This window comes from Triturus cristatus, chromosome 4_1, assembly GCF_964204655.1.
Source record: "Triturus cristatus chromosome 4_1, aTriCri1.1, whole genome shotgun sequence".
NCBI classification, from domain to species: Eukaryota; Metazoa; Chordata; class Amphibia; order Caudata; family Salamandridae; genus Triturus; species Triturus cristatus.
The window spans coordinates 1,335,306,633-1,335,333,627 of NC_140585.1; the positions used below are offsets into that span (position 1 = coordinate 1,335,306,633).

Here is a 26,995-nt window from a genome sequence, read left to right on the forward strand (position 1 = left end):
ACTCCTCTTTTCTCTTGAGTGTCTTCAGGTTGTTTTTTTTCCTGGTCAGCTCCTGGGAGGCAGGTGTGTCTTGACCATTTGATGTGGGGCACTGGAGTTCGCCTGTAGGGGAGGGGGATGCAGGAAAAGGTGTTAAATGGCATAGCTGTTCTTGAGGCAGAGACACCTTTTTCACTACTCTAAATAAGACATGTGAAATGAACACAGCGACAGCATACCATGGCACACCAGCACTGGCTACATGCCAACCACAGGCGCTTACCTAGGCATAGCAAAAGTAACAGAAATACGTTAATGTGAACATTTTGATTGAACTTTAAGAATAATCAACCTCTAGTGTGGATGAGACTATATAGGGAGCATGTAATAGGGCGATGGACCACTCCAATACACAAGGAAAATCTCTTCTTTTCATCCTGATCTTACTCTTGAAGGGACCTGGCCAATATGAACTCTGGTTACAAAAACTCATAGGAATACAGTGGCCCTTAAAACAAACTTTAGCAAAATCATACGATCATTGAGAGGGGTCAACCAAATTGCCTAGAGAGCAGTCCAAATACTTACGTGAATGTCTTCCACTCAAGAACGATCCCCACATCCTGCTGTCGTGCTGCATTTTTGTGCCAATTACAATTATGCTTTGGAGTAGGTCACTATCTGCAACTATGGTTACTAAGTCTTTCTATGCACTATCAGAGGAGGACCAATAAACAGCGTTTTTGACTGGATTTGCTACTAAACATTTCTTTGGAAGCTATTGTGGCTTGGAGCAGGTCAATCATTTCTGCCTGTGAACATGTCGGGCCTCACTTATGAGAAAATCATGCAGTGCAGCACAGCAAGTTACTTCCTGCGCTGCACTGTATGGCAGGGAAAGGGCAGTAATGCTCCGTATATAAGGCAATACCGGCCATTCCTATCCTTTCCCTTGCGTTAGCGCCCTTTTACCAGCCTAGTGCCAAAGCAGGTACCCTTGCACCATGGTGCAAGAGTGCCTGTGTTACATGCAAGATTGTTTTTGTGCAGGAAGGGGCACCATCCTGCTCAACAACAATCCGGGGAAACATATTCCTCAGCACACATCAAAAGAGGAAGAAACGAGGAGCAATACAGATATTTTTCCTCACTACACCTACCCTGCGATGGTGTAATATTTTGGTGCATCCCCAGGTTTACAAGGTTTGTAAATCTGGTGATGCGTTAAAATCCATTGGAGTTGAGTTGGAACATCCACACAACGCCCATGGAACGCCTTTCCAGGGCAGATTAATGCAACATAGTGATTTGTGCTGCGTTGCGTTACTCCAGATTTTTTAAGCACACCAAACTGGTATTGCATGGCTTAAAAAATCAGACTTAGAGGTTTGTGTCACGCATGTACCAAGTTGAGGGGTGCAAACAAAATGAAACCCTCTAAAAGAAAAGCCCCTTAGCCTTTTATGCACCATTGAATGGGTCTTGGGCATGAGTCAGTAGGTCTAATAACAATCGTTATTAACCAGATTCTTTTTTGTTTTTTAAACCTACACTATGCTATTAAATGTCTTTGATAAGCTTCCATGACTTCAGTATGCCCATTAGTGCCTTTAGTTTGGAATGGAAATAGCATGCCCTCAGAAAGATTTCAGAATTCTAATCATATACAGTCAAGTATAAAACCACTAACTTGTTTTATACAGTGCTGGCTACTGCATATGAGCAATTTCCAAGAACATAAATAAAAGGTATTACGATTACACACAACTTAATAGTACTCAATTACTCAAACTTGGGAGAATGAAAGTGAATGATTATCGGGCAGAGCTATCCTATATTTTAATGGTGTGGTGAATAGGACAATGTCCAAAAGAGGAGACTGATCCTTGTCTTGCCTTCTTAAGCGGAGGTTTAATCCCAGAAAAAGTCACTGTAATTAAGGCAGATTCTGTCTACTGATGCCATTCAGTATGGCAGGTTAATACCATCTATACCACGACTGGTCAGCATCACGTTTCTGTTTGACAGCTACCTGACATTCAAGAAAAGCACAACTGGATTCCAAGATAGAAAAGGGAGCTTTCTATGCATGCATGGATTTCTTTCTATTATCAGATCTACATTAATTCACTTTTCTCCAGTGACCACCACAGGGTTTGCAAATGTCACTTTATATTCACTGAACACCCAGCGATTCCTACCTAATGTGACTACGTTACCAAAGTCATCCATTTTCCAGAGCTTTTCCTAATTCTACTAATAGTTTTACAGTACAATAACATTAATGAATGTGTTAATATCCAAGGTGTTTACTGAAGACATACTTTGCGAAAGATGTGAGAAAATGGCTCTTTTTGTGTGGTCAATGTTTTTTTGCTGAATTTTCTTGCTGGTTTTTAGACTCTGCTCACTGGGCGCTGCCTCCCAGTGTCCATTGTCCTTAATTTGATCCTTAAAACTTGTAAAAATTGGCTAATCCCCGACTGAACTTTCATGTAAGACTTAGTATATATTGCAGAAATATACCAATAGCTTGGAAAGTTAGATGCCGTCTGCAGAGTCCAGTATTTACTGTGCCATTCACTAGTGTGACAAAGAAAACATTGTAGCCTGGCTGCTGCAGTTTAAACCTGCAGCCCAACCTGTCAAAACACCCTCTGGACAGGGGAAAAAGGTTCCTTTTATATATTAATAAGTCACCCAATGTAGCTTTGTAGCCCACAAGATAGGATGTATTGTATTTAAAAGTGAGACATCTAGAAAACTAATATTACCATGTCCTTGCAATGGCAAGCCCTAAAAGCTATTTTTACTGTGGTAGTCTCTGGCTGTCCCATGAGAAAAATTACAGCACAGATTGAAATATTAATTCTGGTATCTGGGACAAGCTAGAGAAATAGTTCAGCCACTATGTTTAAAATGTAATAAAAACCAAACTTAATAGGCAAGTCAGATTGTTAAGAAATATTTAGGGAAACTAACTTTTAGAAAGTTACCATTTCCTGACCTAAAGCTCCTGAAGGCTAATTTGTATTAGCCCAACATGAGCTGCCCTGCCACTGCTTGACCTTTATGACGTGTGAAGATTGCTCCCAGAGCAGAGACAATGGCCAGTTAGCCAGTTGGGCGCCAGCCCAGTATAAAAGGATGTGGATCGCAGAACCAGTTTTGGTAGCTTAGGAAGAGAGGGCGACTCATATCTCTAAACACATCCCTGACTGACACACAAGCTCCCTCCAAAGGCAGAAGGCCTGCATCAAGTTGGATTCCCCTTAGAATAGCGCGTTCTAGTCCAGTTTACAGTAAAACAGGTTGTGCTGCAAAAGTGGATAAGTTTGCCCCTGGCAATATTTTTCCATTGGTTAGGGCGTGTCCAGGAGTTACTTCCACCCACTGGCTTGTGAAATCTGTCATTTCACCCACAGCTCCTCAGAACACGTTTTGGACCGGACAAAGAACAGAAGAGGGACTGCACCTGCTGTTTAAGAACTGTAAGCCTGGAGGGCTAGACCTGCTCCCACAAGCACTCAGGACACAGAAGTGGCCTCCAAGGGTCAGTTGGCTGACCTCCAATGTGGATACAGGGACACAATAACCTGCAAGAGGCCTTTTTCTTGAAGTGTCCACCTGACCAGTTGAAACTGGACCTGAACTGCACCCTGCAGGTGGCCTCTGCTACAGTGAGATCTGACCCCTAAGTGATATCCTTGAGGTCCTGGGGCCGTTGGCTATGTCAAGAACAATTTCTGGAAAAGTTGAACTTGGAAAAAGTTTGAACTTTCAGACATCAAGAGACTGGGATAAACCACGCAAGTTAGTCCACGGAAGGTGTGAACTGGCTCAGAACAAAATTAAATTTGGTCATGCCACAAGCTTTTTTGTCGCTACAAAAAGCCTTTCAGCAGACACTCACTGCAAGTATATCTGACTTCAGTGTGACCAGCCTGGATATAGCTTTCAGCCTTGCCCTGCTGGAGGATTCTGAGCTAAGAAGAAGAAATTAAAACCAATTGAAGAAATTTCACCAGGAGAAGATGTGGAACATGTCTGACTAATGAGAGGATTCCCTGGGCATGAGACTGAACATTTCCCGATTGGAGCTTTTCCCACCAAAATCAATAGCTTCAGTGGAACCTCGTCCATTGGCTACTCATTTTCAAGAGGACTTCCTCATCAGAGGTTTTAAATTTCCATTTCAGGGATTAAGTCAGAATGTAAAATCTTTGAACAGGTTGTACCTACTAGGTGTGTCCAAACCGCTTTCCACTGTGTTCGACCTGAAATCCTACCTAGGTTCCAGTCAATCTCTAACTGCACCTTCTATTGGCGATTTATTTTTTGTGTGATTTTTCTCTTAAATCTATTACAATTCATATCCCTGGTTCCTCTTATTTGCATTTTGTAGTTTTGGTTTAATTTTGTTTATTACATTTTCCTCTAGGTTTGTAAATTGGAATAGTATTTTAATTTTTTTGTGTTTCTGACTTTTTAACTGTTTCTGTACTTCGGATTGCTTTACACATTTTCACTAAGTTAACCCTCTCTGCTCTGTGATGGAGCTAACAGGGTTTGAGCCCAGGTTTAAATTATTGAAATCTTTGCCTGGAGCTAAAAAGTTGCTACGCTCTGTATTACTTGTGGAGAACTATCATACACTCCAACTATTAATTCATTTTCTTACAAATGAAAAAGGAACATCTAATCACAAAGTTATTTAAAATATAATTTATATAAAATTGATTCACTGCCACATTTGACAGAACTCTGGCTATGCTATATGGCTTCCACAACATACCATTACTGAGAACAGTGGAATCGGTTCTCAGTTGTTTACAAGAGTGAAGGTCGCTTTCCCATCTTTACCCTCTTTTCCACTGATGTGAAGCAAACAGCAGAATGTAGGAGCTGATTCACTGCCTCTCCTGGTTCCTCTGCCTCCCTTTTGTCTCCAAAGATATAATGGAGGAAGTTTGACTGTCGCTGCTGAGCATGGTGTGATTGCTCCCTGCTCTCTCTATATCTCCTACACCGAAAAGGAGTAGACTGCATCATGCCCAGGTGGCAGGAGGGAGGAGAATCCTACAACCACTTAGGGGAAGAGAGAGTAGTATACAGTTATATACATCTAGGTTTCTGACAAATTTGGTGTAATTCCATTCAGTCGTTTTGACTGTAGCTGTTTCGAATTTTCCTGTGGCAAATTGCATGGGGAAAATGCGTTTTGGGAGCCCCATTTATCTCAGCCTCTGCTTGACAGGTCACCTCAATACGTTCCAAGAAGGAGCTTAGATAGATGAAAAGATATAAGAAACTTAAAAAATCCATATCATATGGAAATGTGGTGCTAACTATAAATACCCATTGGTGAAAGCACCATTATTTTAAGAAGGGAGGCTGTGTGGCCCCCTTCCTTTTATGCTTTTGAGCCCTGGGGACCCCATTGCCCGGGGGCTGACCCTTTTTTATTTTTTTTAATAAAAAAGGAGAGGGACCCCATCCCCGGAGGCTAGACCTTTCTATTTATTTCAAACTAGTAAAGGGGAGGGGGCTATGCTGCCCCCCTCCCCAGGCCGAACTCGGCCCAGGACCCCATCCCCCGGGGCATGGCAATTTTTGTTCTCCTTTTAAAGGGAGGGGGACCAAGTGGCCCCCCTCCCGGGCCATTTTCGGCCTCGGGGCCAGCCCATTTCATTTAAAAACAAAAATGTTAAGGATGGGGGCCCCCTCCCCAGGCCGAATTTCAGCTCAGGGACGCCATTGGTTGAGGCCCCACCATTTTAAATCCCATCTCCCAGGGCATGGCCAGCTGGTTGGGGATAGCCGTGGAGCCGAAGCCACCCACAATTCCGGCCAGCTCCCTCCTCCTGTGGGAGCAGGCATGGCTTTTTACCACCAGGGAGTGGCTGAAATGCTGCTCCCTGGGGGTAAAAAGCATAGTGTGTTTGCTTTGAACAAACGAGAGCAAAGTGCTTCCGCTTGTTCAAAGTGAGCACACTGTTTGCTATGGGGTGGTGGGAACAGTGCTCCCATCATCCCATAGCAAACTGCAATCAATCAATCAGGGGAAGTGTAAGTGCGCTATTCACCTGTGAGGGTCTCAAGCCATGGGGGTAAGTAGCTCCGTTCAGTCGAAGAGACAGGTCTTGAGTGTTGTCCTGAAGATGTTCAGGGAGGGGGCGCGTCTGATATTGATCGGGAGCTTGTTCCAGGTCTTGGCCGCGATGCAGGAGAAGGCTCTTCCCTCCATTCTGGCTCTGCGGATCCACGGGGTTTCGGCGAGGGCGGGTTCGGCGGATCAGAGGTTTTGCTTGGGTGCTTGGAAGGAGATTCTATTGTTGAGGTATTGAGGTCCGGTGTTGTGAAGGCATTTGCAGGCTTGTGTGAGTATCTTGAAAGTGACTCTCTTCTCTACAGGGAGCCAGTGGAGGTTCCTCAGGTGATGTGCTCATGTCAAGGGATGCTGAGCACGAGTCTGGCTGCGGTGTTCTGTATGGTCTGGAGTTTGCAGAGCAGAGACTTGTTGATCCTGGCATAGAGGGCATTTCTGTAGTTCAGTCTGTTGGTTATGAGTGCATGGGTGACGGTCTTCCTTGATTTGGGGGGATCCATTTGAAGGTCTTTCGAGGATGCGGAGTGTGTAGAAGCAGCTGGAGACAACGGCGTTGACCTGGCTTATCATGGAGAGGGAGGAGTCGAGTACTATGCCGAGGTTTTGGGCATGGTCTGTAGGGGTGGGAGGGCTGCCGAAGGTAGTGGGCCACCAGGTGTTGACCCAAGCAGAGGGGGAGGGTCCGAGCACAAGGACCTCTGACTTCTCCAAGTTGAGCTTCAGCCAGTTGCTGCTCATGCAGGATGCAACGTCCTTCATTCCTTCCTGGAAGTTGAGCCTGGTGGTGATGGGGTCCTTGGTGAGGAAGAGGATGAGCTGGGTATTGTTGGCATAGGCTACTATGCTGAGTCCATGCTGTCTGACAATGGTGGCAATGGGGGCCATGTAGATGTTGAAGAGCATGAGGTGAGTGATAATCCTTGGGGTTCGCCACAGTTGATTTCCATGGGTTCAGAGAGGAAGGTAGGCAGTCTCATTCTTTGTGTTCTGCCGGTGAGTAAGGATCAGATAAAGTCAAGGGCAGTTCCCAGTATTCCGGCATTGTGAAGCCTGGTGGTAAGTGTGCCGTGGGAGACGTTGTCGAATGCTGCACAGAGGTCGAGTAGGATCAGGGCCATGGTGTGTCCTTGGTCGAGGAGGGTGCTGATGTCGCCTGTGGCAGCGAGTAGAGCGATCTCTGTGCTGTGGTCGCTGCGGAATCCGGATTGGGAGGGGTCGAGGATGGAGTTATCTTCAATGAATCTTGTTAGCTGGGCATTGACGGTCTTCTCGGTGACTTTGGCCTTGAAGGGGAGGAGGGAGATGGGTCGTAGTTTTTGAGGTCCGTGGGGTCTGCTGAGGGTTTCTTGAGAAGGGGTCTCACTTCGGCACGTTTCCAGTCGTCGGGAAATATTACAGTCTTGAAGGGTGGTGTTGATTGTGTGTCACAATTCTGGAGCAATGGTGGTGGCGGCTCTGTGGAAGATGTGTGGTAGGCAGGGGTCCATTGGGGCTCCTGAGTGGATGCTTTTCATGGTCGAAGTGGTGTCTTCGGTGGTGACTGGGGTCCAGGAGGAGATGGTGGGCTGGCTGGCGTTTCGGGAGAAGGATGTGGTTTTGAGGTCAGGTGTCTGGTTATTGAAGTTGTCATGGAGGCCCTTGATTTTCAGATGGAAAAAGGAACCAAGCTTGTTTCAGTGGTTCTGGGAAGAGTTGATGTCCGTGGTTTCACTGGGGGGCTTGGTGAATTCCTGGATGGCGCTGAAGAGTTCCTTGGAGTTGCTGGAGTTGGCGAGGATTTTGGTTTAGATGAAGGTCCTTTTGGTGGATCTGATGCGTTGGTTGTGTTCCGCCATGGCGTTCTTGTAGTTGGTGCTATCTTCTGACATTTTGCTGTTTCTCCAGTTTTTCTTGAGTACGTCTGCAGGTGCGTCTTGATTTTTGGAGGTCGGCAGTAAACCAGGTGGCCTTTCTGGGGCGTTGTCTGTCGGGGTTACATAGAGGTGCGAGCTCATCTGTGCAGTTGCAGATCCATCTGTGGAGTTCTTTGGCTGCAAGGTTGGTGTCGGTAGAGGTGTTGGGGGCATTGCAGTTGAGGGTGGAGTTGAGCTGCTCCTCAGTGACTTTGCTCCAGTTCCTTCATGGAGGGTGCAGTGCAGGTTTGGGTGGCGTGTGTTTGCCTACGGGGAATTGTACGCAGTGGTGGTCCATCCATGGGGGTTTTGTGGTGTGGCTGAAGTGGATGTTGTTACCTCCTGTGAAGATGGGGTCAAGGGGGTGTCTTGCCATGTGGGTAGGCGTGGTGACGAGCTGTTTCAGTCCAATGTTGGAGAAGTTGTCCAGGAGGATGTTGGAGTTGGGGTCGCTGATGTTGTCGAAGTGGAAGTTCAGGTCTCCGATGAGTATGTAGTCCATGAAGGCGATGGAGTGGGGTGCTATGAGGTCAGCGATGGTAGTGGTGAACGGTGTATGAGGTCTGGGGGGTCTGTAGGCGAGGGTGCAGCGAAGTTTGGTTCTAGGGCAGGTCTGGATCTGGAAGTGAAGGTGTTTGGTGGTGGAGGAGGAGCAGTCGCTGGTGGTGGAGTTGGAGAGTTGGAGGGGGCTCTTGTGTGTGATGGTGAGTCCTCCTCCTTGGTAGTTGGGGCGGTCCTTTCTCCGGATCTTGTATCCGTCGGGGCGGAGGAGGTGTTGGTCTAGGTTTCTGTAAAGAAGGCGACGATTGGTGAGAGGGTTTCAAGGAGGTCCCAGATCTCTACGGCGTGTCTGTGCAGGGAGCGCACGTTATGGAGGATGCATTTCAGGGCTTCGGTGGAGTTGGCGCACGGTGTGGGGGCAGTGGCCATGGGGGGCATACAGTGATGAAAGTACGGCAGCAGTAATGGCAGGAGAACTGTCCGTGGCTGGTGTTCAGTGTGGATAGCTGGCAGTTGTTGCTCCTTCCGGGGTCGATTGTGAGGAGGGCAGCTGAGTCATGGCAGTGGATGGTTGTTGATTCAGGGTTCCTGGCACTGGTAGGGTCATGGATGGGCGCAGGTGGGCTTGCCTTTGGCGCACCTTTGGGTGCCAGCTGGCTGCATTAAATAGGGATTTTTTTCTCCAGTTGTTTAAATAGATCTTTCACAGTGTTGTTAACATGTAAGGTATCTTTATTTGTTTCTGTGGCTCCACTTATTGTGGGGAGTGTATCAGAGAACATCTCCCTTGCCGCCATCTCCCGTGCTCTTACCACGTCGGCCGACATGAGTCAATATAGCAATTATCATTCACATTGCCCACAGCGTTAAAAAATTTGTCGCTGAGCAACTTGTTGCACACCTCCTCACCCCGCAATTTCCCAGCTAATTCCTACCTGCTAGGTTTTCTGCTTATCACAAGTCCTCCGACTCGGTGTCCGCTGATTACCGCAGGTCTGTCACTGCTTCTCCGGGACTGCGGGGGGTCATATATATATACCCACACACACACATATAGATATAACTAAATATACATTTATATATATATATGTGTAAATGTATATATTATATATTCACTGAAAAAAACACAGGTTTCAGGAACGTTATAGGTAATTGGGCATTTTACTCATACAAAACCAGGGAAATTCGGCCGTTATAGTTAGTTGAGCTAACTATAACTCGTGCCCCCACGATGCACTGCTGATGACATCACATATCACATCACTCATGACATGGTCAGTGACATCACTGATGATATTTCAAATTACATCACTGATGACATCATCCAGAGACTGGGTGATTTTTAAAAGTTAAAGAATGTTATATATAGATACCCAAAGGTGCCTATATGGGTTAATGATTGGTTGTCTGAGTACCTGTATGGGTGCCTGAGTCTCTGTGTGGGTGGGTGGAGGGGCCTAACTCCCTGCATGGATGTGTGAGTGGGTGATTCATTGGGTGTATGGGTTCATGAGTGCATCTGTGAGGGGCTTTATGGGTGAGTGGTTGTGCGTATGGCTGTGCTGGTGAGTGAATGGATGACTCAGTGGTATATGTGTGAGTAACTACATATGTGAAAGGCAGTATGTGAGTGTTGGAGTATATAACTGACTATATGTGAGAGTGAGTGATTGTAAGAGTGGCTGCATGGATGAGTGTGTGCTTTATAAGAGAGTAAATATGTGTTAGTATCTGTATGAATAAGTGAGGTGGTGTGTGTATAACTGTATTGGTGAGTAAGTGGCAGTGTGAATGAGTCTTTGGGTGACTGTCTAGGTGTGAGTATCTCTGTGGATGAGCGGCAGTATGTGAGTGTCTGAATGCGTATATGAGTGCATATATCAGAGGCTGTAGTGCGCAACACATCATTAAATCTGAGGCGCTTCTTTCGTGTGGCACATTATTCGGGGAACGACTGGCCGCATGCAGGTTGCCTAGTGTTAGACCTCGAGAAGGCTTCTGACACCCTAGGATGGGAGTTCTTGTTTGCTGCACTGCGTCACTATGGCCTGGCGAGTACTTTTCTATGGCCAGAGTCAATACAGGTCCGTATGTTTTGGGGCATGTTCCCATAGAGCGTGGTACGAGGCAAGGCTGCCCACTCTCCCCGCTGTTATTTGCGCTTGCCATTGAACCATTGGCTGTGGCACTTTGCTCTACGCATGATGACTGGGGAATACCACTGAGAGACGGTATGAATGCAGTCTCATATGCAGACGACCTATTGATATATCTCCGGGACGTGAGGCAGGTACATGGAGCAATTTAAGTCAGACTGCACAACTTCGCTTTCATGTCGGGATTGAGGGTGAACTGGGAAAAGTCATGTTTATATCCATTTGCAGAATCCACCCCGACCCACACCTGACCATTAATGGCAGAGAAGTCCATTGGCAGACTGAGGGATTCTGATATTTGGGGAGCCTGATATACCGGGACTCGAAGACCTCCTTAAGGGAAATCTGTTGCGCGCTGTTACAGCTATAAGAGCGCAAATGTCCTTTTGGTCTACCCTACCGCTGGCGGATATGGGCAGGATTGCGCTGCTAAAAATGGTAATGCTACCGCGCCTCCTTTATTACTTTTCAAATTTGCCATTACACCTTAGACCACCGTTTTTCAAAAATGTGGAACCAGACATGCGGCAATTCATATGGCATGGGACTCGAAGCAGGGTGTTCATGGCTAAAATGTACCCGCCGACCAACCAGGGGGGGACACTCACTACCCAACATGGAACAATACTATTTAGCTGCTCAACTTCAATGGGTGGCGCGTTGGCTTAGCGCGCATCAGTTGGCGGACATAGCAACACAGGCACCTGAACTCACACACTCTCTGATCGTGACGCTGTTTCATCCGGATTGGACAGGCAGTGTACCTGCCCAGATCCCGGTGCGGGTGGCATATCTGTGCTATAGGTGCAGCCTCCGCATTACGTGACATGTCATACCATATGCGCCATCGCTCCCGATACTGGGTACCCCAAGAAGACTCAGGACAATAACCAGCACAGAACTGACGCACTGGAAAGAAGCCGGTGTGCAGACGCTGACTGATCTCTACAGTGATGGGCTGCTTCTCTCATTTGCAGATCTAACCGAGGATTCGGAATTGCCACAGGGTACATTTTTACTACACGCTGCAATAGTTCATACATGTAGTGCTTTGTGGGGCGATGTAACACAGGAACCTGTCACTCATGTAACTGTACAGTACTTACATGAGCTGGGCACAGGCCGTCTCTTGACCAAACGGTTTGCAGAATCTCTCCGAACACACACGGCACCGCAGCTGCGTTTGCAGAGTGGTGTAAAAGGGGCGTGGCCTTGGACCACCTCTCAGCAATCCCACTGTGTGGGGCTCACTGGAGGTACCTGGTGGGCTAGTTGGCCCCTAAGGACCCTTAAGATTCTATGGGGCTTAATCCCTCAACTCAGAACGCACCAGGAGGTGCGTTTGCAGAGTGGTGCAGGGAGGGGGCGGGGCCTCCAGCGAGATGCCGGCTTCTGTTTTTTTTGTTAGAAGGGGTACTGTGTGGCCCTACTTTTCTAATATTTTGGGGGCCCCAGGGACCCCCTCCCCCAGGGCCTGAGACATTTTTTTCTTTTTTGCATTAAAAACGGGAAGGGGGCTGCACGGTTCCCCTCCCGAAGCCAATTTTGGCCTGGGGACCCCATCCCCCGGGGCATAGCCATATAGTTTTTTATTTTTTTTTAAAATTCCTTTTAAAGGAGGGGGACCGCACGACCCCCTCCTGAGGCCACTATTGGCCCCTGGGACCTCATCCCCGTGGCATTTCCTCTTTTAAAACTATTTTTTTTATTATTATTACGAGATGGGGGCTAAGTGGCCCCCCTTCCCTTTACCACTTTTGGCCCTGGGACCCCATCCCCCGGGCCTGGCCTCACATTGGGGACCGCGGGGGAGCCCCAATTACCCCCATGTTCCCTGCCGGCTCCACACCTCCTGCAGGAGCCGGCATTGCTTTTGGACAAGGGGAGCTGTTGACATGCAGCCCCCCTTTGTTCAAAAGCAATTCTGCTTTGCTTCATGGAAGCAAGAGCAGGTTTCCTGCTATCGCTTCCATGAAGCGAAGTAGTGTTTTCTATGACAGGGTAGCCTGCCATAGCAAACTGCATTGTCCCGGGGGTGGGCACCCCGGGACATTGCAGGAGCCGAACCTAGGGGGGTGGCTGTCCCCAGGGTCAAGGAGGGCTTGACGAGGGGGGCCACACGGCCCCCGCTAACATATTTTTAAAGCTCCGGGGGGCTGTGGGAGGGGCGGGAGGCCCCCTGCATTTTAAAGTTAAAAGCCCCAGGGAGGTGGCGGTGCCCAGGGCAGTATGCGGGGCAGCAGCCCCGCCACGCATTTTATTTGAACACAGCCCCCAGGAGGTGGCAGTCCTCGGGCTGCAGGGGGAGCGCGGGGCCCCTGCAATTAAATTTGAAAGCCCCGGGGAGGTGGTACAAGTCACCCCTAAGATAGGGCCCAACAGCTCATAGATCAAGGTGCATGGTATTCAAAAAGTAAATGAGTATATTTCATATTTTACATGTCTTAGCAGAAACACCCCCAAAGTCTTTTGTCACTGTGACAAGGCTGGTCGGTCATAGACTAATACTGGTTTAACTTATTACACTTAATAAGAGCTAAATGCATTTTGGAAACAGCTAGAAAATACTACTTCTACTCATTTTAATTTAATTTTAAAATCCTTTTCAGTGGTAAATTCAGAGTTTAAATTATTCTTTTGAAAAATGACAATTTTAGAAAGTTGGTATTTTCCTGCCTTATGCCTCTGGTAGCCTTTTTACAGTTAATCCCCAATTGACACCTGCAGCCTGCAGGGAGATATAACTGCTGCCAGGAAAGGAAAATAAAGGGCCTTGGCAGGGAGGAAGTGTCACCCCTGGGAATGTTTACCCCATTGGTTATGGGGTGGGCAGGAGTTTATCCCACCCACAGGCTGGTACTGGACATATATGTGGTTACCCAGTGCCCTTGTTAGAATGCTCCTGTATTGGGAAGATTCAGAATAAGGACTGCCCTGCTGTCTGAAGAAGGAAGACTAGACCATCTTGCCTTAACCCAGAACCTCAGATGTGACTCCAAGGGTCAGTTGGCTGACCTTTTTGAGCTACACAGACACAATAGCTTTCAGAGACCTTTCCTGCTTTTCAGCTGACCAGACCAAACTGGACCTGACATGGTCCCCTCTGCTGGTCGCTGTGGGTGTGAGTCCTTACCCCCAAGGGCTGGACCCTTGAGTCAGGGTGTATTTCTTCCTACTAACTGAAGATTTCCCTGTATGGGATGCAATGGAATGCAGAGTGACACAGGGCCTTGTATTGCCGCACCGCACAGCTCCTGACCTGCAGCTTCACCAGACACAGGATGACATAAAGCCTCACACATCACACACCTTCTCTTTGAGGGCATCACCGGATCCTATGGTGAGAGACGCAGAACCCCCTCAGAGTCATGACGCATAGATCCTAACTGAAAGCTTCACCGGATCTGACGTGAAGTAGCGCAAAGCCTCACAGAGCATCGCCGCACAACTAAAAACCTCACCAGTTTAAGCGCAAAGCAATGCAAAGCCCCACAGAGCCTTAAGGCTCAGCTGAAAGCTTCACTGTATCCAATGCACAGTGATGCAGAGATCCTCAAAGAAATGCCACAAAGACCCAGAACCAAAGCCAGAAGGTAAAACTCCCAGGAGGTCAAATTTGGACCGGTATCTGACCTGCACTCCTTCATGGTCACCTGAACTTGTGACTTGATACTAGTCCGGCATGACCAGATATATGCAGTTTGCAGTTTGCATCTTTTCGTGCTATTTTTACCTAAAATACTACAAATGTGTGAGGAAGTGTTTGAGGGCAATACAAAATTTGTCTTGGTTGAAATATACGGTTATTCACGGTGTTCATGAAATGAATGACAATTTTCATAGTGTGACAATTTTATGGAAGTTTATAGTTTACCAAAACCTTAGTAAATATCTCCTGAATATTCAGGGACTTCCGAATGATAAGACTTTAAAAGGAGAATTGATGCTACTAAAATCAAGGTTTTTCACTGGTAGTCTATTTTTATCTTCCTTCATTTCCTGAGTATAGAGACAATCCCCTTTATCCCCCTCTCATCCCACCTATTGACCTCCCTTCCATTGCAGACCTTTCATTTTGTGCTTGTGCCGGCCGATTGGCTTTGCTTTGCGTTCCTCCTCCATTTTCGTCTTTGTACATTAAGGCAACTGAAAAACGAATGTACTTTCTGCTGCCACTGTGTGTCTGTTTTTAAGAAAACACTGCCAAATGAAACAGTGACTGGTGTTTGTGCTTCAGTATTTTGTGCCAATGCATTTGTTTTATATGGACACTGTTGCACTCTTTGAAAAAGGGAATGTGCTTCTAGTACTAGTATCATTATGACACTCAGTTGTCAGCCCAAACTACTGATCGGAATTACACCAAATTTGGCAAAAAGGTAGCCCTTGGTTCAGAAAGCAAAATCAACAATTGATGGACAGAATGCAGAACAATGTCATACATTCACCCCAGTACAGAGATCTGGGCCTAAATCCATCGTTTTTTGGCTCACCATGCCATTCCAGTTTGAACCTAGCCATATGCAAATCAGTCTTGACCCTGTGCCCCATGGGAACAGTCCAGCCCGAACTGCCAAGCCAGGTCCTCCCTGGACTGGAAACAAGCATCCTAGGACCGGTTTCGGGCTTTCAGCCCTCGTCAGCCAGGATAGCCTGATTCCAGTGGCATGGAGAGCAAGGGACTCACGTCTGAGCATACCCTTCCCACTCGGGGTGACAAATGCAAAATCAACAATTGATGGACAGAATGCAGAACAATGTCATACATTCACCCCAGTACAGAGATCTGGGCCTAAATCCATCGTTTTTTTGCTCACCATGCTATTCCAGTTTGAACCTAGCCATATGCAAATCAGTCTTGACCCTGTGCCCCATGGGAACAGTCCAGCCCGAACTGCCAAGCCAGGTCCTCCCTGGACTGGAAACAAGCATCCTAGGACCGGTTTCGGGCTTTCAGCCCTCGTCAGCCAGTATAGCCTGATTCCAGTGGCATAGAGAGCAAGGGACTCACGTATGAGCATACCCTTCCCACTCGGGGTGACAAATGCAAAATCAACAATTGATGGACAGAATGCAGAACAATGTCATACATTCACCCCAGTACAGAGATCTGGGCCTAAATCCATCGTTTTTTGCTCACCATGCCATTCCATTTTGAACCTAGCCATATGCAAATCAGTCCTGACCCTGTGCCCCATGGGAACAGTCCAGCCCGAACTGCCAAGCCAGGTCCTCCCTGGACTGGAAACAAGCATCCTAGGACCGGTTTCGGGCTTTCAGCCCTCGTCAGCCAGGATAGCCTGATTCCAGTGGCATGGAGAGCAAGGGACTCACGTCTGAGCATACCCTTCCCACTCGGGGTGACAAATGCAAAATCAACAATTGATGGATTTAACCCAGATCTCTTGACTGGAGGAGAATGTCTGCATTGTCAGCATTCCGTCCATCATTTGTTTGTTGTAACGCTTTTCGCCCTAAGTGGGATGGGTATTCCCAGACGTGGGACCCGTGCTCACTACGCCACTGGAGTCAAGCTATCCTGGCTGATGACGGCTGATAGCCAGAAACCGGTCCTAGGATGCTTGATTCCGGTCCAGGGAAGACATGGCTTGGCAGTTCGGGCTGGACTGTTCCCATGAGGCACAGGGTCAAGACTGATTTGCATATGGCCATGTCTGAACTGGGGTGGCATAGTGGGCAAAAGAACAATGGATTTAACCCAGATCTCTTGACTGGAGGAGAATGTCTGCATTGTCAGCATTCCGTCCATCATTTGTTTGTTGTAACGCTTGGTTCAGAAAGAGCCCTTTTTATTAAATGGTGTAAATCCGTTCAGTAGTTCCTGTAGCTCCCACGCTTTGTTTAATTAAGCCCACGGGTGGGCCAGGTCGCGGGGGCAGTTAAAAAATGTGTGGGGGGGCCCAATCCCCCCACACTGCCCCGGGGACTGCCACCTCACCAGGGCTTGATCAAAGAGTTGCGGGGGGCACGCAGCCCCCCCAGACCCGGGGACCGCCACCACCCGGGACACATTTTTAAATGTGTGGTGCAGCCGCTAAGGCCCCCCACAGCCCCGGGGACCACCACCCCCGGGGTGTTTTTTAAATACAATAAACCTGTGTGGGGGCAAGAGCCCCCCACATGCCCCGGGAACCGCCACCTCCCCCTAATTATTCAAATTAGGGGGTCCCGTTACGGACCCCCGAGCCCCGGGGACCACCACCCCCTGGGGCTTTGCATTAAGTGGGAGGGGGGCCACGCGGCCCCCCTCCTGGAGCCCGTGATGGCCCTGGGGATCACCCCCCCCCAGTGCCAGCTCCTGCAGTGACCCGGGGTGCCCACACCCTGGGACACTGCTGTTTGCAATGACAGGGCAGGAGCCTCGCGGCTCCCGTCCTGTCATTGCAAACTGCTTTGCTTCATTGAAGCGATTGCTTTTCCACATGGGGAGCTGCATGTTAGCAGCTCCCCATGTGGAAAAGCAATGCCGGCTCCCTCAGGAGGAGGGGAGCCGGCTGGGACCGTGGGGGCATTGGGGCTCCCCCCACGGTCCCCAAAGGAGAGGGCCAGCCCCAGGGGATGGGGTCCCCGGGGCTAGGAGTGGCCCGGGAGGGAGGCCACACAGCCCCTCTCCCCTGTGCATTTAAAAAAAAAAAAGCAGAGGCCAGGCCCCGGGGGATGGGTTCCCCGGGGCCCTCTTTGGCCTGAGGAGGGGGCTACGCGTCCCCCCTCTGAAAAAACAAAACAAAAAATGCAATAGCCAGGCCACAGGGGATGGGGTCCCCAGGGCCAGAAGTGGCCCAGGAGGGGGACCACGCGGCCCCCTCCCAAAGAAAAAAATAATAATAAATAAATAAAGGCCGGCCCTGGGGAATGGGGTCCCCGGGGAAAATAGAGGCCTTAGGAGGGGGGCCACGCAGCCCCCCCATAATAAAATATTTGGCCATGCCCCGGGGATGGGGTCCCCGGGGACGGAATTGGCCATGGGAGGGGGGCCCACGCGGCCCCCTTCCCGTAATATTTATATATATTTTTTTTTTAATGGGGGTCAGGCCCTAGGGGATGGGGTCCCCAGGGTCCATAAAATAGAAAAGGAAGGGGGTCACACAGCTCCCCTTCTTTAAAAAATAAATATATAAAAAAAGACCGGCATCATGTCGGAGGCCCCGCCCCCTCCCTGTAGCACTCTGCAAACGCGCCCCCCTGGCGCGTTGTAAGATGGGGAATTAATTCACCTTGAATACTGGGGGTCCCTGGGGGCCAACTAGCCCACCAGGACCCTCCAGTATGCGCCAGGGAGCTGAGTTGCAGAAAGGTGTTCAGAGGCCACGCCCCTTTTTGCACCTCTCTGCAACGCAGCTCTGGCGCTTACTGGAGGTACCTGGTGGGCTAGTTGGACCCCAGGGACCCTCAGGATTCAAGGGGACTTGATTGAAATTTTAAAACTTATGGATGAGCAATTGAAGGTTTCTCTGTCCCCGGTTTTGAATAGACTTGATAAAATTGAGAACAGACTTACTTCGATTGAGCGCCACATAGCTGGTCAGGAAACAATTTTAGCAAATCGTAATCTACTGGAGAGACCCACCCTAGCAGGAGCTATTTCCAGAGTATCCGACCTAGCTGATTCCATGATACTCACCACTGTAGGTGTTACTAACCAATCTGCAGTGGCTGCTGATCCACCGGGGGGTGTTAACTTGAGTTCTCGGGATGTCCCAAGGAGAGTAAGCTTGCCCCCCACACAGGTAATCAAAGAATATCCTTTGCATTTGCCACCGGAGGCTTGTCCGTATACTGTCATTCTGGCAAATGTCCCTCCATCTACTGATGGAAAGGAAGAAAATTGGTCCTCTTTGAGGAACAAAGCCCTACATTTTTTAGCTGAAAAGACAGTTTTGGGGAGCCACCTTTTTGAGTGTTTTAAAATGGTAAGAAGGGTTCCCTGGGTGGGGAAGTTAAATAAGACACTTAAGGGCGACTGTGTAGTCGTGAGTTTTAGCTCCCCGGATTTGGTAGCTAACATTTTTAGGCAGGCAGGAACGTCTAGATTACATGATGAATATGTGAACATCCTCCCATTGGGGTTCTTCTATCCACCTCACTTACAGAGATGGGGCGGGAATAGTGGTTACAACGCCCAACCTGTTCCTGCGATCAGAACACTGGCCTTGAGTAACAGATATGAGGTCCTTAGTTCTCTGGACACAAATGACTGACTTCATGTAGCGCACAGCCAGTCTGTGGACATTGAAGCCAGTGGGGTGTGTATGGAAGATGAGGGAAGTGCGATGCCTGTCAATGATAATACCGTTTCTTATGGTCCGGGTGTTAGTCCCGTTACCCAAATGAATTATCGGGTTAATGGTATCAATCGCCCAAAAATTACGTTCACTCAAGATGAACAGGTTAATGCTCCCGTTGGCACGCTTAATTATGTGCCTGAAAGGGCTTTTGCTAGGGAGGAGGTAGCGGACCCCTCCTCCCAATCTTCGGTTATGGGTAATAGTGTGGCTAATGTATTAGCAAATAGGGTTACTGCCTTGTCATGGAATATAGCTGGGCTGAGAGCAAAAAGAGAGGATACATGTTGGAAGTCATTTCTCTCTTCCTTCCATATAATTGCTTTACAAGAGACGTGGGAGGCCAGAGATTCCTTTTACTTGGATGGGTTCCAGTCTTTTATTAAATATGCTGTGCCTTCTTCCTCGGGGAGACCCAGTGGTGGTCTCTTGTTATTATTTAGTCTTAAGCTATTGTATAGCACAGAACTTGTTAAGACTAGTTCACCTAATATATTGGCGGTTAAAGTTGTAGGTGTCAACCTTCCATCAATGTTAGTTGTGAACTTTTATAATTCATTTACGAGGATGGACGAATTGGAGCACTTAAAGGTCTTATTCACCTTTTTAGAGGATTTCGATGCAAATAATGTTACCCCTTATTATTTGTTATTGTTTGGCGATTTTAATATTCATTTAAGACAATCCAATTGTTTTGGAAATTTTAAGCAGGCTTATTGCCCGCAGGAGGAAGCCCACTTTGATCTTTCAAAAGGTGGGATGTTTCTAGACAGTATTGTATCTGCTTTTAATTTATTTGTGCCAATGCAGAATTTAGTATCTCCTGTGCCTACATTCACTGGTCAGGGTCACAACAGTATTATTGATCATATACTAATTTCCTGTACTATGAAGGGACTGATAGGACCATTTTGTGTTACTGCAAACGTCCTTAGTGACCACAATCCATTATCTTTGGAATTAAATATTAATGATGTCTTTAGGCCTAATCATATGTCTACAATCTCTAATTCAAACATAGTCCCTATTAAACAGGGAACTCGTTTGAGATGGGAGGTTATTACTCCTAGTGATTTTTTTGAGAAACTGTATCACAGTAATTTGGAGGATTTTAATATTTGCCTAGCGATAGAATCTAAACCAGGGGATATTCTTGGTGCCTTTGAGCGAATAACCAGCCAGATTATGGATAATCTAACTCTCGTTGGGAAACCAAGACCTAAGAAGCATAAAATCTGGTTTGATCAGGCATGTAGTAGCGCGCATTCAATTCTCTTACTGGCCTTAAAAGATGGCGCTAAAGATATCAGCAGGATTGTGGAGGCAAGAAGATCCTTCAAGAAAACACTAAAGGCAAGGAAAACTTGTCTGAAAAATTTGGCGTGGGAAGAATTGTCAGACGCTAGTGTCTTAAAAAGTAGTTCCCAATTTTGGAAAGTAATTAACAGCCCACTTTTTAATGAAATGGAAAATATTATTAATGATTGTCTTATTGCCCCAGATAAATGGGTGTCTCATTTTAGTGGGCTTTATTCTGAGATTCCTGACCAGAATCCTGTAAATTTTGGGGATACTAATCTGTCATCGAAAATTAATTTTACTGAGGCTGAAGTTCAGGACGCCATTGAATCAATGGCAAAGGGCAAAGCACCCGGCCCCGATGGTGTCCCTGCAGATTTGTACAAGGCAGATTCAAATTACTGGGCGAAACTTCTAACCTTAGTTTTTAACGCGGTAGCAAAGGAGGGTGTCCCCCGTTCTTGGGGTAAGGCCGTGATAGTACCAATATTTAAAAAAGGTGCTAGAGAGGATCCGGCATGTTATCGGCCTATTTCTCTTCTCGATTCTGCGATGAAAATAATGGGTAAAGTTGTCCTAGCACGGTTAACATCATGGCTGGAGGACAACTCCATTATTTCGGACCTTCAGTATGGTTTCAGAAAGGGAAGGAGCACGGTAGGTCAATGCCTTAATTTGCATCTCATCATTGGGAAGTATACGATTGCGAAGCAGGGGGTCTTACACTTAGCATTCATGGACCTATCTACTGCTTTTGATTTGGTTAATCGTCAAAAACTATGGGCATCCCTGGCAACTATGGGTCTCGACCCTGTGCTGATTTCCTTTTTAGCACTTATACATGAAGACACTACTGCGGCGGTCCGTTATAACAAGGACGGGAATCTAACTGATGCCTGGCAGGTGAAGCGTGGGGTAAGACAGGGGTGCATTCTTGCCCCCCTGCTTTTCTCACTTTATATTAATAACCTGGGGGAAGTTTTGTCCTCATCTTGTAAAGACATCCCAAGAGTAGGTACTAAGTTGATTCCCGCTTTGTTGTATGCGGATGACACGGTCTTATTGGCTAGAACTGCAAGAGGCCTTCAAGCCCTTTTAAATGGTTTTAACGATTTTATGGTCTCCTTGGACTTAGTAATTAATTTTAAAAAATCCCACTCAATGACAATAGGAGATGGAGCTGCTAAAAAGGTTAAATTCTTCTGCAATAAGCAGGAGCTAACAAAAGTCCAGACCTTTCCATATTTGGGGGTCACTTTTGATGACCGAGGATCATGGGTCGCGCAACGCGCACAGAAACAGAATATTCTCGCTAGGGCAACAGGAGCATTGTTGGGTTTTGCAAAACGGCTGGGATGCAAGCCCTTGCCCGCGATTTTGAAGATATATAACGCTAAGTGCGTGCCGATGGCCCTGTATGGTAGTGAGGTCTGGGGCTATGCATCGGCAGTGGAGATTCAATTAATTGAGAATGCCTTTTTTCGGAAACTTTTGTCATTGCCTGTTTCTACTTCAATCTTTAATATCCACGAAGATTTGGGGGCTGAGTATCTAGTGGATCAGATTTCCGTTGCCCCATTAATGGGTTGGCTAAGGGTTTGGGCGCAGCATCCACCAACCCTAAACCAGCTCATTATACAAGATTGTCTGGTCCTTGACAAAGCCATGTGTATTCCTTGGCTAAGATATATTAAATCTAAGATGGAGACTCTTGGCTGCTTAGAATTATTTGAGAGACCATGTGAGCTGTCTAAATTGGAAATAAAAGACTTAAAGTCGCAGTTCATGTGCAGGGCAAAGTTGCAGAGAGAAGGCGAGGAAGTGTGTAAACCGTCTGTTAGGAGATTTGTCATGTTAAGTATGGGCAATGAGATTCAGCCATACTTGACTTATATAAATAACCCTTTTCATCTATTTTTATTGATTAGGTTCAAACATGACATGTTACCTTGGCTCCTAGCACACCCGAAGGGCTTTTTTAAAGAGGGCACTTTGGGCCCCTGTCCCTGTGATAACGCCTCCGAACAAAATACGCTGCATATGATTTTTTACTGTAAATTTTACACTCTGTTACGTAAAAAATTTATTTGCCCCATTTTTAAGAACTATCACTTTGACCAAGTAAGGCCCGCTTTGGTATTTCTGCAAATGCTGGGCTCTCCTCTTGTCTGTTTTGGAGTTGCCAGCTATCTTTCAGGGGCAATTAGAAGTAGAAATCGAATGTAGTCTAATATATTTTAGTTCTATTTTTTAGCATGTTTGATAGTCCGAGACCGGGCCTTTTTATCCCTTTCTTTTGATATCATGAAATAGTTTTATAAATTTTGGCCCGCCTTACTTTTTAATGTTCACATTCGCCAATTATTTGTTTAAACTTATTTTTATGTATATTTGTGCACTGTGTACTGTTTGAAATTCCTTTGTTAATTATTTTTACATGTAACTATTTGCAAATGAAATTTTGTGTATGCTTTGATGGTTTTAATTATTAACCGAATAAAGCTATTGTTGACTGACTGACTGACTGACTGACTAATCCCCCAACTTAAAACGTGCCACGGGTCATGTTTAAACAGTGGAGAAGGGAGGGGGTGGGGCCTGAGGTGACATGTGTGCAAACACGCCCTGTGGCGCGTTTGAAGTTGGGGAATTAATTCCTCTTCAATCATGAGGATCTCTGGGGCCAACTAGCCCACCAGGTACCTCCAGTAAGCGCCACAGAGCTGCGTTGCAGAGAGGTGTAAAAAGGGGAGTGGCCTCTGAACACCTGTCTGCAACACAGCTCCCTGGCGCATACTGGAGGTCCCTGGTGGGCTAGTGGGCCCCCAGGGACCCTCAGGATTGAAAAGGAATTAATTCCACAACTTAAAACGTGACACAGGGCGTGTTTGCACATGTCACCTCAGGCCCCGCCCCCTTCCTTCACCACTGTGCAAATGCGCCCTCAGGTGAGTTGTAAGTTGAGGAATTAATTTCCCTTGAATACTGAGGGTCCCTGGGGTCAACTAGCCTACCAGGTACATCCAGCATGCACCAGGGAGCTGCGTTGCAGAGAGGTGCTCAGAGGCCATGCCCCTTTTCACACCTCTCTGCAGCACAGCTCTGTGGCGCTTACTGGAGGTACTTGGTGAGCTAGTTGGATCCCAGGGACCGTCAGGAATCAAGGGGACTTTATCCCCCAACTCAAAATGCGCCACGGGGTGCATTTTTGCTCAGTGGTGAAGGGAGGGGGGCGGGGCCTGAGGTGACATGTGTGCAAACACACACTTTGGCGCATGTTAAGTTGGGGAATTAATTCCTCTTCAATCCTGAGGGTCCCTGGGGGCCAACTGGCTACTTACCTACTGTAAGCGCCACTGCGCTGCGTTGCAGAGAGGTGGCCCAGGCCATGCCCCTTTTTACACCACTCTGCAACGTAGGTCTGTGGCGCTTACTGGAGGTAAGTGGTGGGCTATTTGGCCCCCAGGGACCCTCAGGACTCAAGGGGACTTAATTCCCCAATTTACAATGCACCAGGGGGTGCGTTTGCGCAGTGGTGCAGGGAGGGGGTGTGGCCTGATGTCACAAGTGTGCAAATGCGCCCTGTGGCACGTTTTAAGTTGAGGAATTAAGTCCCCTTGAATCTTGAGGGTCCCTGGGGGCCAACTAACCCACCAGGTACGTCCAGTAAGTGCCACAGAGTTGCATTGCAGAGAGGTGTAAAATGGGATATGGCCTTGGACCACCTCTCTGCAATGCAGCTTTGTGGTGCTTACTGAAGGTACGTGGTGGGCTACTTGGACCCAGGGACTCTAAGGATTCAAGGGGACTTAATCCCCCAACTTAAAACATGCCACAGGGTGCCTTTGTAAAGTGGTAAAGGGAGGGGGCGGGGCCAGAGGTGACGTGTGCAAACACGCCCTGTGGCGCGTTTTAAGTTGGGGAATTAAGTCTCCTTCAATCCTGAGGGCCCCTGGGGGCCAAGTAGGCCACCAGGTACCTCCAGTAAGCGCCACAGGCCTGCGTTGCAGAGAAGTGGTCCTGGCCATGACCCTTTTTACACCTCTGTGCAACGCAGCTCTGTGGCACTTACTGGAGGTACTTAGTGGGCTAGTTGGACCCTAGGGACCCTCAGGATTCAAGGTGACTTAATCTCCCAACTTAAAACGGGCACAGGGCGTGTTTGAACACATGTCACCTCAGGTCCCCCCTCCCTTCACCACTGTGCAAACGCGCCCCGTGGCACGTTTCAAGAGGTAGTTTTAATCCCCCTGCCCTATTACGTACTAGGGACTTACAGAGGAGGTTATGCTAATCACAGGGGTCCCCCAATGCATAGTGTTCCCTAGTGTATGTAGGTGTTTTCACTGTATTCTAAGTGTCTTATAGCATAGCACCGGCTCTAGGCCTGGTTAGTCAGAGTCAGTTACCACCAGTATCCGTCTGAAAAAGTTGTGGGCATAGGATGATTTTGCAACAAGGCCTCTTTCTGCTCCTCTGTTGGTTCTTTCTGCACATGTCTTGCTTCTTCCTGAATTTTTCTTTGTCTTTGTGGACTTCTGTTGTTTCTTTCTATATTACTTTTGCTTCTTTCTGTGTGTTTTTTCTTCTTTCTTCACATGTCATACTTCTGTAGGCATTGTTAGAAACTAGCATTTAAAAAACCTTAGAAATTCACTGAAAAAACCATAGGTTTCAGGCACGTTATAGTTAGAAATTAGCATTTAAAAAACCTTTGAAATTCACTGAAAAAACCATAGGTTTCAGGCACGTTATAGTTAGAAATTAGCATTTAAAAAACCTTAGAAATTCACTGAAAAAACCATAGGTTTCAGGGGCGTTATAGTTAGTTGGACATTTCACTCGTACAAAACCCGTGAAATTCCCCCGTTATAGTTAGTTCAGCTAACTATAACTCGCGCCCCGCAATGCACTGCTGATGACGTCACATATTACATCACTCATGATATGGTCAGTGACATCACTCTTGCGTATGCCTTGGTCCATTTATAAATAAATACCACTGGATTGTGCTTTGTGGTGCTGTGATTCTTATCGACGACGTACCTTCAACATTTGGAGGAGAAGCGAGGGGAACTTCTTATCATATATATATATATATATATATATATATATATATATATATATAGCTCCTCCAAATGCTTCGGTATGTCCACCACCTCCAGACCAGAGGGCGCGTCGACGAACGGACCTCCAAAGCACGGCCCGAAAATATCAGCAAAACTTCCTTTTTCCAAAAGGAAGTTTTGCTGATATATATATATATATTCACTGAAAAAACCATAGGTTTCACACATCTTATAGTTAGCTGGACATTTTACTCATAAAAAACCAATGAAATTCCCCCGTTATAGTTAGTGCAGGCAACTATAACTCACGCGACCGCAATCCTCTGCTGATGCTAATACTGTATTTAGACACTTATTTGCCCATGTCTTCTTCCATTAAATTTTAGCTATACATATATTACAAATATTTTTTTTTCATAAAGACACATATGTCATCAGCAGAGGATTGCGGTCGCGTGAGTTATAGTTGCCTGCACTAACTATAACGGGGGAATTTCATTGGTTTTTTATGAGTAAAATGTCCAGCTAACTATAAGATGTGTGAAACCTATGTTTTTTTCAGTGAATTTGCAAGGTTTTTTAAATGCTAATTCCTAACTATAACGTGTGTGAAACCTATGGTTTTTTCAGTGAATTTGTACGTTTTTTTAAATGCTAAGTTACTTTACGCCATTCGTGGCGTGTGCGCCCACTTAACGCAGTTCGTTCCGTGCGCGGTGCGCTTCGCGCACCGTGCGCGCACAGTGAGCACGCGGTGCGCTTCGCGCACCGCGCGACCACTTTACGCAGTTAGTGCCGTGCACGCACGGTGGGCACGCGGTGCGCTACGCGCACCGCGTGCCCACGTTGCGCTGGATGGGCCATGTACGCACGATGCGCTTCTGCCACCGTCCGCACACGGAGGACATATTATGCGCTTCGTTGTGAAAGGTAATGTATTAATTTTTCCATTTATTAATATGCCATGCACAAAACGTGTGTGAAACCTATGGTTTTTTCAGTGAATTTGTACGTTTTTTTAAATGCTAAGTTACTTTACGCCATTCGTGGCGTGCGCGCCCACTTAACACAGTTCGTTCCGTGCACGCACGGTGGGCACACGGTGCGCTACGCGCACCGCGTGCCCACGTTACGCTGGATGGGCCATGTACGCACGATGCGCTTCGCGCACCGTCCGCACACGGAGGACATATTATGCGCTTCGTTCTGAAAGGTAATGTATTAATTTTTCCATTATTTAATATGCCATGCACAAAAGGTGCCTTCGGGCACCACTTGCACACGGGGTGGGGAAAGTGTGGAACATTTTTTTTTTTAATTATTTTTTACCGTACGCGTACGGTAAGCGTAATCGGCGTTTTTTCGAAAATAAAATTGAATTTTTGCCTTGGGGGATCTTTTGGGACACCTTAATCAAAGCTAGGTGGTTAGGAGCAGTCTAACCTGCCGCTTTACATGTTTTCAAGCTTTGTTTTTCCTCCCCCCCTCAGAGTGCGAGAGAGAAAATGGCGGCCGGCACTTCCTGGTTTCGACCGATTCGAATGTTTACTAAGATCTAACAGCCAATCAGAATCGCGCTCGCGCACGTCACCGTACGCGTACGGTAAGCTTACCGTAAGCGCACCGTAAGCTGCCACAGATATATATATTGATTTAAATGCTATTTTCTCAGGAACTACTGAACAGA

At 47.2% G+C, this 26,995-nt stretch overlaps 1 protein-coding gene across 11 annotated transcripts in view; it reads right to left on the reverse strand.

Annotated features, from left to right (window-relative positions):
• Window positions 1-26,995, reverse strand: part of PDE4DIP (phosphodiesterase 4D interacting protein) — a 1,321,554-nt gene that overhangs the window by 176 nt on the left and 1,294,383 nt on the right. For 10 of the 11 annotated variants that reach the window (XM_085654822.1, XM_085654821.1, XM_085654820.1 and 7 more), the window contains one exon: window positions 1-102. This exon is cut by the window's left edge and continues 99 nt beyond it. In XM_085654822.1, coding sequence (XP_085510948.1) covers window positions 46-102 — 57 coding nt within the window. In that variant the 3' untranslated portion in view covers window positions 1-45. Of the gene's footprint in view, window positions 103-6,574; window positions 6,627-12,334; window positions 12,366-26,995 lie in introns of all 11 variants that reach the window. The other variant, XM_085654823.1, reaches the window with a different exon arrangement.